We start from the raw sequence: 16,393 nt of genomic DNA, 5'->3' as shown, positions 1-16,393 counted from the left end.
TCTTTCAATGTGTAAAAACTTCTCATCATGAACCATAATTTTCTCATCCACAGAAATGATCTTCTTATCCAGCTCCCCAATTTGGCTTTCGATATGGTCCACACGTTTTTCCATGCCTTCAGCAATTTGTTGAAGATTCTCATTTAGAATTCTAGAATTTTCGTCCATCTTTTTTGAATTTTCGTCGAATTTTTCTTCCAATTTTCTAGAATTAGCTTCCATCATTTTTCTAGAATTCTCTTGCATTTTTAGAGCATTTTCTTCCATCATTTTGCTCAGAACATTGAGCATTGATGTGTAATCCACAACACTCGAAGCCACTGACGGAGTTTCTACACTGCTGGTATTGACGAGTATTGACTCATCAATGTCTTCCTTATAATCAAATTCGTGCGTCGCAATGTCCATATTACGCCGTTCAAACTCTTCCAGTAGACGCTTTTGAAGCTGGGCCTTATTGCCTGTTGTCGGCAGCTCCAGTTTGCTCAATTCCTTTTTTAAGTCTTCCACACGAAGCTCATTAAACTTCATTGTAGATTTTTGTTCGTTATTTCACTTCCGACACCAGTTGTTACGTTTTTATATTTAGGCGTTTTCAATTACCCGACAATTAAAACACAGTTCTTTTAAATAACGACAATCTACAATTTATTTACTATGACTTCACACTTTACAATTCGTTCACACTGAAGTTATTCGTTGGACGCTTTAATTAAGACTGACTCGTTAGCAGCATGCGAGCGCTTTTATATATGACGGTGTGGCAATACGAGAACATTCTGGTATCACTACAATATTCTGGCAACGCCAGAACCTTCTTAGACAATGCTAGAAGGATCTACGACCATTAAGTAATTCGTCTGGTGGCTGCCAAACACATACACACTCACATAGATATATGCTCGCATTACTACAACAACAATGACAATAGACAATGAGATGAAATGAGAAAGCAAAATAACAAAGCAAAGGGGTTGTTATTCTATGAGAGAGTAAGAACTAACATTTCGGTAAGCAAACAAAAGAACATAAAAGAAATTCAGGAAAATACTAGAAAATGAATAGATGATTCCAACAAGTGATAGCGAAATTTTGTCGTTACAATTTTAAATTTTAAATTAACGGAAACTAATTTAAATAAACTTATATCTATAATTATCAAATTCGTAACAGTATTTTTCATTTCGTTATTTCGTTTCATTCTCTTGCATTCTCTTGCATATTAAATATAATTTGAAATAAACTAAATTGTGTTTCGTGAAAAAATGCCCATACAATTAGACAAAATTCTAGCTGATATTGCGAACGAAGTTGCTTTGCATCCTAATAATCAGGACGCTACAAAGAAAGAAATCGATGATGCTTGGTCCAAAGTGGGAAAGAATAGCAATTTGTCGGGTAAAAGAATGTCAATATTTCAATTGAGTTAAATGCTGTTTTCTTGTATTTAGTCCATGAATCCCGATCGATTTTTAAAGTTTTACAAAAAAAGTATGACCAAGAAAAGGTTAAAGAATCATCTGCATGGAAGTTATTTGCCCTAATGGATAAAATTCACAAAAAAACTGAGCCGAAGGTCGAATTGAAAGAAGAGTAAGTAAAATATATATATACGTCGGAAATTATAAACTTGGGTAATTTCGACAATTCATTGCCACCGACATTCTTTAAGAATCTTTGTAACTCGTCACGCCACGAAGCATTGGGTTTGTATATAATCTATATAGTCGGGTATGTTAAGCATAAAAAAAATCCATTTACGATTTTAATATTTTATATTGTCACATTTGTGCTTGTTTCTTTTAAAGTCTGTTTTTATCCCTTTTTCATTTATGTCACCTTTCGATTTTAACCGTTTTGTTAATATGCAATTAAATTATCCCTATTATACAAAAAGTATTTCTATTAATTAATCCTCATGTTTAGTTGTTAAGCAAACATTTTAAAAATAAACGTATTTGACAAAATATCTATTATGTGTTATGTAAATAAAAGGGGGTAGTAAACAATCAATTGTGGATTCATATATAATAAAAGGCGGGAAATTTGTAATCTATTTTTGTTTTATCTGGCAATGCCGTTACATGTTCAAGGAAGATCAGAAAAACACTGATGATGTTTAGGGGTTGATAAACAACAAAAGCATACCAAGAAATACCCATTTATGTATATAAGGCAGGTAATGGACAATTTAAGATGGAATTTTTATTTAAGAAATACGGCTAACACCTCAAAATAAGATGTGCAATATCTCTCGTGAGTGTGCTTCAATAATCCGATGCCTATCCATATTTATGTACAATGATAGCTCATGAGCTACTACTATTTTAACCATTTTTTTATTACTGCAAAACCAATATATCTGTATTTTTGTAACAACAAAACTGCTAGTCTGTAATTTGGAGAAAATATTTGCGGATTTAAGATGGAGGCAGTGCTGCCGCTACTACTTCAATCGAAGTATTGTTACGAATTTGATAATTATAGATTTAAGTTTATTTAAATTAGTTTCCGTTAATTTAAATTTCAAATTGTAACGATAAAATTTCGTTATAACTTGTTGGATTCATCTATTCATTTTCTAGCACTTTCCTGAATTTCTTTTATGTTCTTTTGTTTGCTTATTTTCATGTAAGTTCTCACTCTCTTTGATAACAACCCCTTTGCTTTGTTATTTTGCATTCTCATTTCATCTCATTGTATATTGTCATTGTTTTTGTTCTTGTAGTAATGCGAGTGTATATCTATGTGAGTGTGTATGTGTTTAGCAGCCACCAGATGAATGACTTAATGGTCGTAGATCCTTCTAGCATTGTCTAAGAATGTTCTGGCGTTGCCAGAATATTGTAGTGCTACCAGAATGTTCTCGTATTGCCACACCGTCATATATAAAAGCGCTCGCATGCTGCTAACGAATCAGTCTTAATTAAAGCGTCAAACGAATAACTTCAGTGTGAACGAATTGTAAAGTGTGAAGTCATTGTAAATAAATTGTAGATTGTCGTTATTTAAAAGAACTGTGTTTTAATTGTCGGGTAATTAAAAACGCCTAAATATAAAAACGTAACAATTGGTGTCGGAAGTGAAATAACGAAAAAAAAATCTACAATGAAGTTTAATGAGCTTCGAGTGGAAAACTTAAAAAAGGAATTGAGCAAACTGGAGCTGCCGACAACAGGCAATAAGGCCCAGCTTCAAAAGCGTCTACTGGAAGAGTTTGAACGGCGTAATATGGACATTGCGACGCATGAGTTTGATTATAAGGAAGACATTGATGAATCAATACTCGTCAATACAAGCACTGTAGAAACTCCATCTGTGGCTTCGAATGTTGTGGATTACACATCAATGCTCAATGCTTTGAGCAAAATTATGGAAGAAAATTCTAGAAAAATGGAAGAAAATTCTAGAAAAATGGAAGAAAATTCTAGAAAATTGCTGAAAGAAAATGCCCTACAAATGGAAGCAAATTCTAGAAAAATGGAAGAAAATTCTAGAAAATTGGAAGAAAAATTCGACGAAAATTCTAGAATGGTCAACGAAAAATTACAACAAATTTCTGAAGGCATGGAGAAACGTGTGGACCATATAGAAAATCAAATTGTGGAATTGGATAAGAAAGTTCTTTCCGTGGATGAGAAAATTATGGTTCATGATGAGAAGTTTCTGCACATCGAGAAAAAAATGTCAGAGCTGGAAATTAAAGGTGGTCCAGTGCGCGTCATCGAGGGCTCAAAAATCAAAACTCCTGTTTTCGATGGCTCAACGTCATTTGATGTCTTCAAATTCCAATTCGAAATGGTTGCTTGTAGAAATTTGTGGAATGACGATGATAAAGCAATTGAACTTCTATTGGCATTAAAGGGCAATGCTGCTGATGTGATACAAAGCATTCCCGCTGCTTCTAGAAATAACTATAATGAAGTAATAGCGGCACTTCAACGCAAGTATGGTGGAGAGCACAAGCAGGACATCTTCAGAATGGAATTGAGAGGAAGAATCCAGAAATCGAATGAAACCCTACAAGATTTCGCAACAGAAGTTGAGCGGCTAGTGCTTTTGACATACCCAGGTGAGAGTCATCCTCTTGTGGACCGCATCAAGATTGAAACCTTCGTCAATGGAATTCGAGACCCAGATATAAAATGTGCAACATATGCGTCACAAAAGGCTACATTCGCTGAAACAGTAACATTCGCACTTGCACAGGAGACTGCGAGATTGCTAGCGCGGCCTCAAATTCACAAGGTACGTAAAGTAGAGACAGAGTGTGATGAATCAAAGTCCGTTATTGAGTCGATGAAAGAGGCCATGAAGCAGGCAATGCAAGAAATGAAGCAAGAGGCAAATAAATCCCGGATCAAATGCTATAACTGTGATAAGCCGGGACATCTAGCTCGAGAATGCAAAGCACGACGCAAACGGTCAAGGTCCACATCACCATCTCCATTAAACAATAGCCATAAGAAGGTGACCCCACAGTCAAGTGAGTCACCTTTAAACTAAATCGAGCTAGTTCAGCGGGGCAAGAGCTGGCTCCCACAGACGATGGCCCCACCATCTCCATAGCAATAGTTCAACAGAAAAATAACAATTTAACTATTGCGGGTGTTATTAATGGCGACAAGCGTACTTTGACGTTGGATACTGGTGCATCAAAGTCTATCATTAGATCTGATTTAGTAAAAGGAAAAGTTACACCACTGATTGGAGTCAAGCTACGCACGGCTACAGGGGAACCCGCAACCGTATATGGAAAGGTCACCGTAAAATTAACTATTGCTAACATATCCGTTACTTATGATTTCATTGTGGCCGATATAGTAGACGAAGTTATAATTGGAGCGGATTTCATGATTGCTTTTGGTCTCAATTTGGATATGAAGCGTCGTGTAATGACATGGTGCGATGCCGAAATAACGGTAAACGTGGGATACGACGGGAATACACCTGTCAGACGTTTGACAACGAGCCAGTCAGAGTCTATACCACCGAATGCCGAAGCAATTATATGGGTTTCTATGGATGGAGATTGTGAAGTCGGCCAATTGTGGGTTGTTGAACCAGCAGAAAACAAAAGCAACAACATCTTGATAGCAAATGCCCTGGTAACAACGAACGAAGAGAGACTAATACCAGTTCGTGTCTTGAACTTGTCTGACAATCACGAGCAAATTGTAAAATTTTCTGACATTGGCAAATGTACACCAGCCGAGGCAATAGTCAATTTGGAAGGCAACTCATCAAAGACACATGGAGCAGTGAGAAAACATCTAGAAGCGTATGTCGAGGCTTGGACACGTCATCTATCGCCGTCAGAGAGAAATAAAGCCAAGCAATTGTTGTGGAAAAACGCCTCTGCTTTTGCTTCTGAAAAGGGAAATCAAGGAAGAACATCTGTAGTGAAACATGAAATTAAAACCGCAGAAGAAAGGCCCATAAAACAGGCACCACGAAGTGTTCCCCTGGCAAAAAGAGACGAAGTTCAAAAGCTCATAAAGGAAATGGCGGAGAGTGGTGTGATCGAGCCGTCATCAAGTCCTTGGTGTTCCCCAGTTGTGCTGGTCAAAAAGAAAGATGGAAGTACCCGATTCTGCGTGGACTACAGAAAACTGAATGATGTCACCAAAAAGGACAGTTATCCGCTTCCACGCATTGATGACACGTTGGACACACTAGCCGGAACAACATGGTTTTCTACGCTCGATTTGCAGAGTGGATATTGGCAAGTAGAGATCGCCGAGAAAGACAAGGAAAAGACGGCTTTTGGCGTTAATGGCGGTCTCTGGCAATTCAATGTAATGCCGTTCGGGCTCTGCAACGCTCCGGCTACCTTCGAAAGATTGATGGAGCGGGTACTGAAGGGGTTGCACTGGAAATCGTGCTTGATATACTTGGATGACATCATAGTGATGGGCAAAACATTTGACGAGCACCTTAAGAACTTGAAAGACGTTATCCAGCAATTGTCAGCCGCTGGTCTACGCCTTAACGCAAAGAAATGCTCCCTTTTTCAGCGGGAAGTTAAATACCTGGGTCATCATGTGACTGCAGAGGGCATATCCACCGATGAAGACAAAATCCAAGCTGTCAGAGATTGGCCACGACCCCGAAATCTCCACGAATTAAGAAGTTTCCTTGGGTTATGTACATATTACCGACGATTCGTCCCAAACTTCGCCAACATCGCCGCTAGTCTCCATAAATTGACGCAAAAAGGTCAGAAGTTCCAGTGGAGCGACGAACAGGAGGATTCATTCCAACATTTAAAAGAACTTTTATGTTCAGCTCCTGTTCTGGCGTACCCTATTCCGGGCGAAGAATTTGTTTTGGATACAGATGCTAGCGCGCATGGTATTGGAGGTGTGCTATCCCAACAGATAGACGGCAAGGAGAAGGTCATCGGATATTTCAGCCGAACGTTGTCCAAGCCCGAAAAGAACTACTGTGTAACGCGACGAGAGCTGCTAGCCGTCATAGAGAGTGTAAAACATTATCATAAATATTTGTATGGACAACACTTCTTGCTCAGGACTGATCACTCTGCTCTACGATGGTTGCTCCAATTCAAGAATCCGGAAGCTCAACTGGCACGTTGGATCGAGAGGCTCCAAAGCTATGATTTCAGTGTCGAGCATAGAAAAGGTGGAAAACACGGTAACGCTGACGCTTTGTCACGTCGACCTTGCAGTATAGAATGCAAGCACTGCTCGAAAGCTGAACACAAGGAGGAGATTGTTGATATTCGGCTGTTACACATCGAATCTGGAGTGGACTGGCCAACAGAACAGCGTAAAGATCCCATTTTGGACAAAATTATTTCGGCAAAGGAAGAGAACAAGAAGCCCAGTAAGAAAGACATCGCAGCCGAAAGTCCACTTTTGAAATCATACTGGGCTCAATGGGATAGTTTAGTTCTAGTCAATGGATCCCTACAACGTAAATGGGAAAGCGAAGATGGCAAGAGCAGCCGAAATTTGATCATCGTTCCAAAATAAGAGACGTTTTGGCGGAGTTCCATAATGGTCCCAGTGGAGGTCATCTGGGAATAACCAAAACAGCCGAGAAAGTGAAGCAACGATTCTACTGGGTTGGATGCCAGAAATCAATTGCTGAATGGGTAGCCAATTGCGAGAAGTGCATGAAGGCGAAAGGTCCAACAAGGAAAAGTCGAGGTCCTATGCAAGAGTATAGACCAGGAGCCCCGTTTGAAAGAATAGCAATGGACGTGGCAGGCCCTTTCCCAGTAAGTGATTCTGGAAACCGTTATGTCCTTGTGGTCATGGATTACTTCAGCAAATGGCCGGAGGTGTATGCAATTCCAAACCAAGAGGCAAAAACGATTGTGGATGTGGTCAACAAAAACTGGATATGTCGCTACGGTGTGCCGTCCGAGATTCACTCAGACCAGGGAAGAAATTTTGAATCGGCCATATTCAAAGAGATGTGTGAATCCCTTGGTATCAAGAAAACGAGGACTACACCATTACATCCACAATCCGATGGCATGGTAGAAAGATTTAATCGCACTCTGGAGGAACATCTTCGAAAAGTAGTGGACAACGGCCAGAGGGACTGGGACGAGCATATACCAAAGTTTTTGCTGTCGTATAGATCTGCCATTCATGATTCCACCTCTCGAACACCGGCCAATGTTCTATTCGGAACTGAGTTGAAGTTGCCTGGAGATCTGATATTCGGCGCTAAACCTAATGAGCTCGCCATGGAAGAAAACAGAAACGACATCCCAAACATTTTCGGTGAAGTTCACGAATCAGTGCGCAACAAAATAAAAATGGTCAGCAACAGAATGAAGGCGAGATACGATCGTGCTGTAAATACTGAGGGCTTCCAAGAAGAAGAATTGGTTCTGCTATTTAACCCGCAACGAAAGAAAGGATTGTGTCCTAAACTGCAAACACAGTGGGAAGGCCCATACAAAATCATCAAGAAGATCAATGATGTTGTATACCGGATTCAGAAGGACGACAGCCCTAGATCAAAGATGAAAGTTGTACATCTGGAACGATTGGCTCCTTACGGAACAGGTTCTGTGCCTGTTCGGGACGAACAGGCTTAAGCGGGAGGCAGTGTTACGAATTTGATAATTATAGATATAAGTTTATTTAAATTAGTTTCCGTTAATTTAAAATTTAAAATTGTAACGATAAAATTTCGCTATCACTTGTTGGAATCATCTATTCATTTTCTAGTATTTTCCTGAATTTCTTTTATGTTCTTTTGTTTGCTTACCGAAATGTTAGTTCTTACTCTCTCATAGAATAACAACCCCTTTGCTTTGTTATTTTGCTTTCTCATTTCATCTCATTGTCTATTGTCATTGTTGTTGTAGTAATGCGAGCATATATCTATGTGAGTGTGTATGTGTTTGGCAGCCACCAGACGAATTACTTAATGGTCGTAGATCCTTCTAGCATTGTCTAAGAAGGTTCTGGCGTTGCCAGAATATTGTAGTGATACCAGAATGTTCTCGTATTGCCACACCGTCATATATAAAAGCGCTCGCATGCTGCTAACGAGTCAGTCTTAATTAAAGCGTCCAACGAATAACTTCAGTGTGAACGAATTGTAAAGTGTGAAGTCATAGTAAATAAATTGTAGATTGTCGTTATTTAAAAGAACTGTGTTTTAATTGTCGGGTAATTGAAAACGCCTAAATATAAAAACGTAACAATACTACTACTACATAGAAAATGATACACATACACACTATACATGAAAGTAAACAAACAAATACTATCAAATAAAAAAAATCGGTTCTGCAAAAGGCGGTCAAACAAAAATTGACGCCGTTCGTTCACGTGATAACCTTGTTTTTCTCTGCGAAGTAACCGCTTGCGTCGCCATGTATTTGGTATTCATCATATTAGACGTCATATTTGACCAGTGCAGCAAAATTAATCGGTAGTGTTGGGAAAGTAACGAGTATTTGATTACGAGTACTCGTTACTGATTAATTTTTTGGTTACTCGTTACTATTAAATGAGTACTCAATATCTTCAATGCCATTTATTATTCCTCTGGCAATAAGCTATTTGCTGGATTGGAAGCAAATTTCTTGTTTTCTCTAGCGAAATTTTCGGTAGCAAAAATTTATTTAAGTCTACAACAAAAAAACAGGGCTGTGTACACAAATTTTAAACCAGCTAATCGCTTTTAAAAATTGTTAATATATGTTCCAAATATTCCTCAAATAAATTGTTTATTATTTACAGACCATTTAAAACTTTTACGCACACAATGATTGTAATAAATTAAATGTTTGCTGCCTAAATATGCTTTTGCCAACCCTGTTATTTTCATTAGAGGTGCGTACCAGCTTACGAAATTGAACGCTACCGAAAATTTCGTTAGCATAAATAGTAATGCATTTCTTATGGGAATGAAATTTTTCGCTAGAGGTGCATACCGGCCTATATCTGTTAAAATGGCACGACAAAGAAGCAAACTATGACTTCATCTCAAAGAAGGTGTTAATTGAAAAGAAAATGTAAATGTAATGTAAAGGGTGGTACTATATTCGCTTTTCGCGTTGAAATTTCCGCGGTTACTTTTTTGAAATAGCGCGATTAAAGCAGATAATTGAACTCCATTGATACGCATTGTCTTTTTCATCTAGATTTGGACAAGATTTATCAGGAATATATTTGTTTCCATTTATAATTTTGAATGTTTTTAGCAAAAGTAATCGCGAAAATAAAAATATTTTCAAGTCGTAAATCGAACATAATACCGGTTTGCATTTGTCACTTGGTATGAGCGTTGCGAATTTAAACAATCATCACACTTGATTTCGATTTGGAGACAACGTCGAATAGTCCCTGCCAACATTTTTTGAATTTGGGGGCGCTTCTGAGAATCCCCACTACGTCGAAAACAGTCGTATACGATATCCAAAACTCCTCGGAAAAGCGCCGTCACTATTGAGAAGTTGTACCACGCCAAGTTACTACAAAAAAGTATCGCATGAGTGCAATTATTAGGTGCCTTTTTTAATAAATTTAGAACGACGCCAATAAGAGCCCCTTCAAACAATCAGAAAAAGTGAATTTTAAGATAGTTGTAAAACCCTGCCAACATTTTTTGAATTTGGGGGCGCTTCTGAGAATCCCCACTACGTCGAAAACAATCATATACGACATCAAAAACTCGTCGGAAAAGCGCCGTCACTATTGAGAAGTTGTACCACGCCAAGTTACTACGAAAAAGTTTCTCATCAGTGCAATTATTAGGTGCCTATTTAGATCAATTTCGAAGGACGCCAATAAGAACCCCTGCAAACTATCAGAAAAAGTGCATTTTAAGGTAATTGTAGAAGAATCATTGTGGTCAAGTAAAACACGATTGTGTAGATGTTTATTGATTTGATTAAACATTTATAATTTCTTATAAATATAACATTTTTCGGTTTATCTCACCACATCTAACATATGTTTTTGCATTAATAAAAGAATGATGTTGAGTTTTAAGTAGCAAGTTACATATTGCAGAGTCTATCAGCCAGTTTGTTTATTTTCGATGGAGACAGCGTGCCTGGAAAAATATTTGAAAAACGATCACTTTATTCTATTTGGAAAGTCGAAAATTGTTCACCATATACCTTTCACAATTTTAAGCGTAATATCTATGTTTTCAGAACTTTATTTTCGTTTTTATTTAAATAAAATATAACAAGCTGGTTGCGCTTGGCGTTTCACAAAAAATAAAATGGCTATTCTAACAGTAGTGATGGAAAAATACTTTCATGTACATTTTGTACTTTTTGATATGCTTCCCCCATCACAGTTCGCGATGGTTGTGGTGACATTTACGAGTCTGTGGTAGCGATGAGGATGAAATGGAACTTTGAAATGCTGGCAGGGCAAATTGAAAATTCTTCATTTTCTTTTCTTTTTTAGATTCGTAACATCATACCCATTTTTTTCCAACTCTCTCATACATGTATGGACCTAAACTCATGAGCCTATTGGAAAAAGAGGAAGCATATAGACATCTTGTTATTTCAGATAATCTTTGGTATTAACACAGATTGATTGTAATAATATTATTGCATTTTGTAGCATGGGTTCTGGCGCTTATTTTAACTCAATTTGTAATGGAGTGTGTCTTCGATATGTGTACTTCTTAAGTGTTGTGTTTGGTTGTGATATTCGATTCAAACGGCCATTTCCTAAAAAGCCATAAGTAAGGAATTTTATAATATTTTTTTTATTAATTATTTGTCACACATTAAAATTAACCTCTCGTAAGAAGACACCACCAAAATTTAGGCGACTATGAGTGTTCAATTTTAACATATTTGGGGCACAAATTAATTACGGTTTAAAAAATTGTGTCTTTCATATTTTGTGCAACATTTCTTCGACTATAGCTTAGAATGCAACTCTAAGTTGCTTTTTTCCTCAACGGTCTCTTTTCGAATATTTTTAATGTGCCAAGTTTTTTCGAAAATAGCATAGCGAAAAAAGCGACTCTATAACTTCGTTTCACTCAACCATCTCTTCTAGAATAAAATGAACTTCGCGTTACAACAAAAAGTGACAGTTATAAGGCAAAAATTATCCCTACTGGAAAAATGAATTTGCCTCATCTTTATAATGAACATCTTTGTGTATAGTAATATGATTTTCGGAACGGTTTTGTATTAGGTAGTAAACGTAAAGATAGGTAACGCCAGCGCCTATTTCGTTTTAAAAGAAATAAACTTTTTCAATTGCTGCTTTGGATTCCCCACCAGGTTTTAATAACATATACCAAAATGTATAATCTTATTCTACTTTTTACAGATTTATTTTCGATTTTAGCGTCCAAACTCGAGTTTAATACCTACTTTAAAATTTTTAGAATCCCTAAAGTATGCTATATAAATTACACGTATACAAACCAGCAATGCCAATGTCAGAGCGGTTACGTTGGCAACGCGTTCCTGTCTCTTATGGGATATATAGACAAGAACAATAATGCGCTTTACAGATTATCAGTTATTCCGGACGGAATGTAGGTGTTTGTAAAGAATCTTACAATGTGTCGGATCGATACGACTTGTCGGCAATGACTAAATAATCGGTAATTGTGTTATCGATCCCATAAACATGCAACAGTATCGATTATGCCTTCGGACTTAACTTATAATGTGCACAATATATGGGATATGTTCGACACGAGCACTGTCGTCCGGAATAACTGATAGTCTGTAAAGCGCATAAGCGTGAACCCACCATCAAAGAAAATGTAAATTTATTTTAGAAAGTCTTAACTAAAATATTTTACTAATTGCAATATGATACAAAATAATTGCAAATGATAAATAAAACAAGTAAGGAAAGTCTAAAGTCGGGCGGGGCCGACTATATTATACCCTGCACCACTTTGTAGATCTAAATTTTCGATACCATATCATATCCGTCAAATGTGTTGGGTGCTATATATAAAGGTTTGTCCCAAATAAATACATACATTTAAATATCACTGGATTTGGACAGAATTTGATAGACTTTTACAAAATCTATAGACTCAAAATTTAAGTTGGCTATTGCACTAGGGTGGAACACAATGTTAGTACAAAAAAATATGGGAAACATTTAAATCTGAAGCAATTTTAAGGAAACTTCGCAAAAGTTAATTTATGATTTATCGCTCGATATATATGTATTAGAAGTTTAGGAAAATTAGAGTCATTTTTACAACTTTTCGACTAAGCAGTGGCGATTTTACAAGGAAAATGTTGGTATTTTGACCATTTTTGTCGAAATCAGAAAAACATATATATATGGGAGCTATATCTAAATTTGAACCGATTTCAACCAAAATTGGCACGTATAGCTACAATGCTAATTCTACTTCCTGTGCAAAATGTCAATGAAATCGGAGCAAAAAATTGGCTATGTGGTCATATGAGTGTAAATCGGGCGAAAGCTATATATGGGAGCCATATCTAAATCTGAACCGATTTCAACCAAATTTGGCACGCATAGCTACAATGCTAATTCTACTCCCTGTGCAAAATTTCAATTAAATCGGACCAAAAAAATTGGCTATGTGGTCATATGAGTGTAAATCGGGCGAAAGCTATATATGGGAGTCATATCTAAATCTGAACCGTTTTCAACTAAATTTGGCACGCATAGCTACAATGCTAATTCTACTCCCTGTGCAAAATTTCAACTAAATCGGAGCAAAAAATTGGCCTATGTGGTCATATGAGTGTAAATCGGGCGAAAGCTATATATGGGAGCTATATCTAAATCTGAACCGATTTCAACTAAATTTGGCACGCATAGCTACAATGCTAATTCTACTCCCTGTGCAAAATTTCAATTAAATCGGAGCAAAAAATTGGCCTATGTGGTCATGTGAGTGTAAATCGGACGAAAGATATATATGGAAGCTATATCTAAATCTAAACCGATTTATCTGATATTTTGCAAGTTTTTCGAGACTCATAAAATATTCGGATGTACTGATTTTGAAGAACATCGGTTGATAAACACGCCAATTATGACCAGATCGGGGATAAATATATATAGCAGCTATATCTAAATCTGAACCGATTTTTTCCAAAATCAATAGCGATTGTCTTTGTTCCAAAAAACGACCTTATGCCAAATTTGAGGACGATCGGACTTAAACTGCGACCTGTACTTTGCGCACAAAAATACATGAACAGACAGACAGACAGACAGACGGACAGACAGACAGACAGACGGACATCTCTAAATCGACTCAGAATTTAATTCTAAGACGATCGGTATACTAAACGTTTTCCTTCTTGGCGTTACATACAAATGCACAAACTTATTATACCCTATACCACAGTAGTGGTAAAGGGTATAAAAACTTAAATCGGTTTTAGTGGAATTTTGTCGGTATAAATTGCATATATATTGGTTGGATAAAAAATTATAATCAGCGGGCAGGTTGGCAACGCGATCCATTATCTTTTGAGCTATTTAGACAAGAGGAATATTTGTAGAATAAGATTATGGAGACATCCATAGCCACTGTCAGTAGCTTTCATGTAAATAAATTAATACTTTTTCTTGAATAAAATTTATTACAAATAATATATTTTTCTGTTGCTTAAAAAAAACTCCTTGTTTTCAAGCTGTATGAAGTCCAAGCCAGACACAATTTAAATAAAATCTACACCCAGAAAAAAGTGACCCCTTCTTTAAGTTAAAATGAACTCATTGTGAAGAAAGTTGAACTTCGTATAGCGCCAAAGACATTTTTATTTGTTTGAACGATGTGATTTTCGTAGAAATTAGGAATAATGCATTCCATATATTAGTTAACATTTTCCTATATTTATATACCACTATACTACAGAATGAAAAAATTTAACTAATTTGAATTCATATATGGAATGATTTTATTGAAAATTTTTCATTCATTTCGACAAATCTTACACATTTGTGGTAAAACTTTTACTTCATAATTAGAACTGCTTACCTTCGTTTTTAAATACAATTTTATTTATTTCTATAAGCAATTTTATCTTCAATAAAAGACATGTTTTATTAATATATTGAATATATTTATTAAGAATCAACAGCATCGAATCTCTTTGAAATATTAGTTTATTAATCCACTATTTCCAATTTCCGTGTGATATTATCAACTGTAAAACGCACTTTTTCTTCTTCTTGTACTTTTCACTTTTAGTAAGTTGCTGCCTAACGATTTTGTCCTCCTTTTACAATTTCAATACCTACAAATATAAAAAATCATAAAACATTTTTGTTGCAAAAGGTTAGCGTCACTGAATATTACCTGATAATTGAAGATTCCAAAATGAAGACAAATGAAAGGGTTGTTATTCTGCTGGTGTTTTCTTTCTTTATACACTATCACGAACATTGATAGATTTATTTAAAAAAACGAAAATTTTTCTCACTAATTTAAAATAACAAATATTTTATATATTTTATTTGTTATTTATTATATTATTTTACCATATTATTTTTTAACAATCTCTCCGTATACCAAAACAACGCGATTCCAACTAAAAAAACAACCGACGCGCAAATATATCGATTACACCCACGCGCAAACACATCGATTACGATGACAGGTATCGATTACAGGTAGACAATAGAAATTTAGGAAAATTTCCTATATTCTAACAAGTGTGTTTCCTTAAGTTTTGAAAGGATTGTATACTTCTTAGTACGAATGAACTAAAATATTTTTCTATGCCAAGTGTTGTTCGTATGTATGAAAAACTTTCTATTATAAAGGAAGTCGCAATTATCATTTTATAAGAAATTTTACTAATTTTGAGGAAACTTGGTTTTAGTTCGGTTTTTGTTTATTTTTACGAATGCTTTGTTATCGGTGAATAAAATTTTCTTTTTCAGTAGTAAATTCTTATACCCAGCGAAGAAAATAGTATGAGTAAAATTCCATGCCTTATTCTAGTTAATGAACTATTCCTAACTGCTTACAGCTTAGGATTTTTTTACTGAAACGAGTAAATTTTATTATTTTTCACAAAAATTTACCTTAATGGAAATAAAATGGATAAACTATATTGATGAAAATTTTTTCCTTTAGTTTCGAAGGCACTTTTTTCTGGGTGTACTCACATTGAAAAAGATTGAGCACAATTTCACTCACTCACTCACTAAACAAAAAGAACTAAGATCTATTTTGTGAGATTTTCGATTTTAGTAAAACTGTGTAATTCATTTGTATAAACTTGTTTTCTTATTTTTTTAGTTTATATCATTAAAGTATATCATTAAAGTTAGTTTATATCACTTTTGGAAAAATGTAATAAAAATCAATTATTTTCCATGAAGTAAAATAAAGATAGATAGGCTAAACAAAGAAATAGATAGATTCACTCATTTTATTAATACGGTCTTTTTCATCCAGTGTTTATCATGAATACGTTTGTTTTACTTTATTTTTTTTTTTTAATTTATTTAAGACTAAATAATCACCAGAAAATTTTGGAGAACTTTTTTTATTAAAAAAAAAAAAAAACAATTACTAAAACAAAACGTTAAATTCCAGATTCTCTATTAAAGAAAATATTTTTTAATAATGGCCATTCCACCCTGTTCACTTAAAAACAAAATATTAATATGACTTTAGGAAAATACTTGCCTCAACTTTCACCAGTGAATATTATATATTCGTATAGATTCATATATCCATGGCTGATTTCTTGGATGATAGGTCTTCCAGTGACATCTGAAATTCGGTTTATCGGTCTTTGATATACAAAATTTCGTTAGGATGTAAACACATGTGAAACGTGCTAGTCAAACTACGAAAATTTTTGGGAAAAATAATACTCATATTTTTTTTCAAATATAATTTTGTGAATGTTTTTATTGTTTGTTTTTTTTTTCTTATATTTTTT

At 35.5% G+C, this 16,393-nt stretch overlaps 2 protein-coding genes across 2 annotated transcripts in view; one reads left to right on the top strand and one right to left on the bottom strand.

Moving 5' to 3' along the window:
* The window catches only part of Fkbp12 (peptidyl-prolyl cis-trans isomerase Fkbp12), a 63,951-nt gene that overhangs the window by 8,091 nt on the left and 39,467 nt on the right, over positions 1 to 16,393 (bottom strand). The gene's annotated exons all lie outside the window — the stretch shown is intronic.
* LOC142239633 (uncharacterized) lies at positions 1,192 to 11,600 on the top strand. Its single transcript, XM_075311426.1, has 4 exons — positions 1,192 to 1,398; positions 1,452 to 1,593; positions 1,673 to 1,706; positions 11,529 to 11,600. Exons 1-4 carry the CDS (start codon positions 1,266 to 1,268, stop codon positions 11,598 to 11,600), a joined length of 381 nt encoding a protein of 126 aa, XP_075167541.1. The 5' UTR covers positions 1,192 to 1,265.

Source organism: Haematobia irritans, chromosome 5 (genome assembly GCF_050003625.1).
Source record: "Haematobia irritans isolate KBUSLIRL chromosome 5, ASM5000362v1, whole genome shotgun sequence".
NCBI classification, from domain to species: domain Eukaryota; kingdom Metazoa; phylum Arthropoda; class Insecta; order Diptera; family Muscidae; genus Haematobia; species Haematobia irritans.
This window is presented reverse-complemented; position numbering and strand designations above follow the sequence as displayed.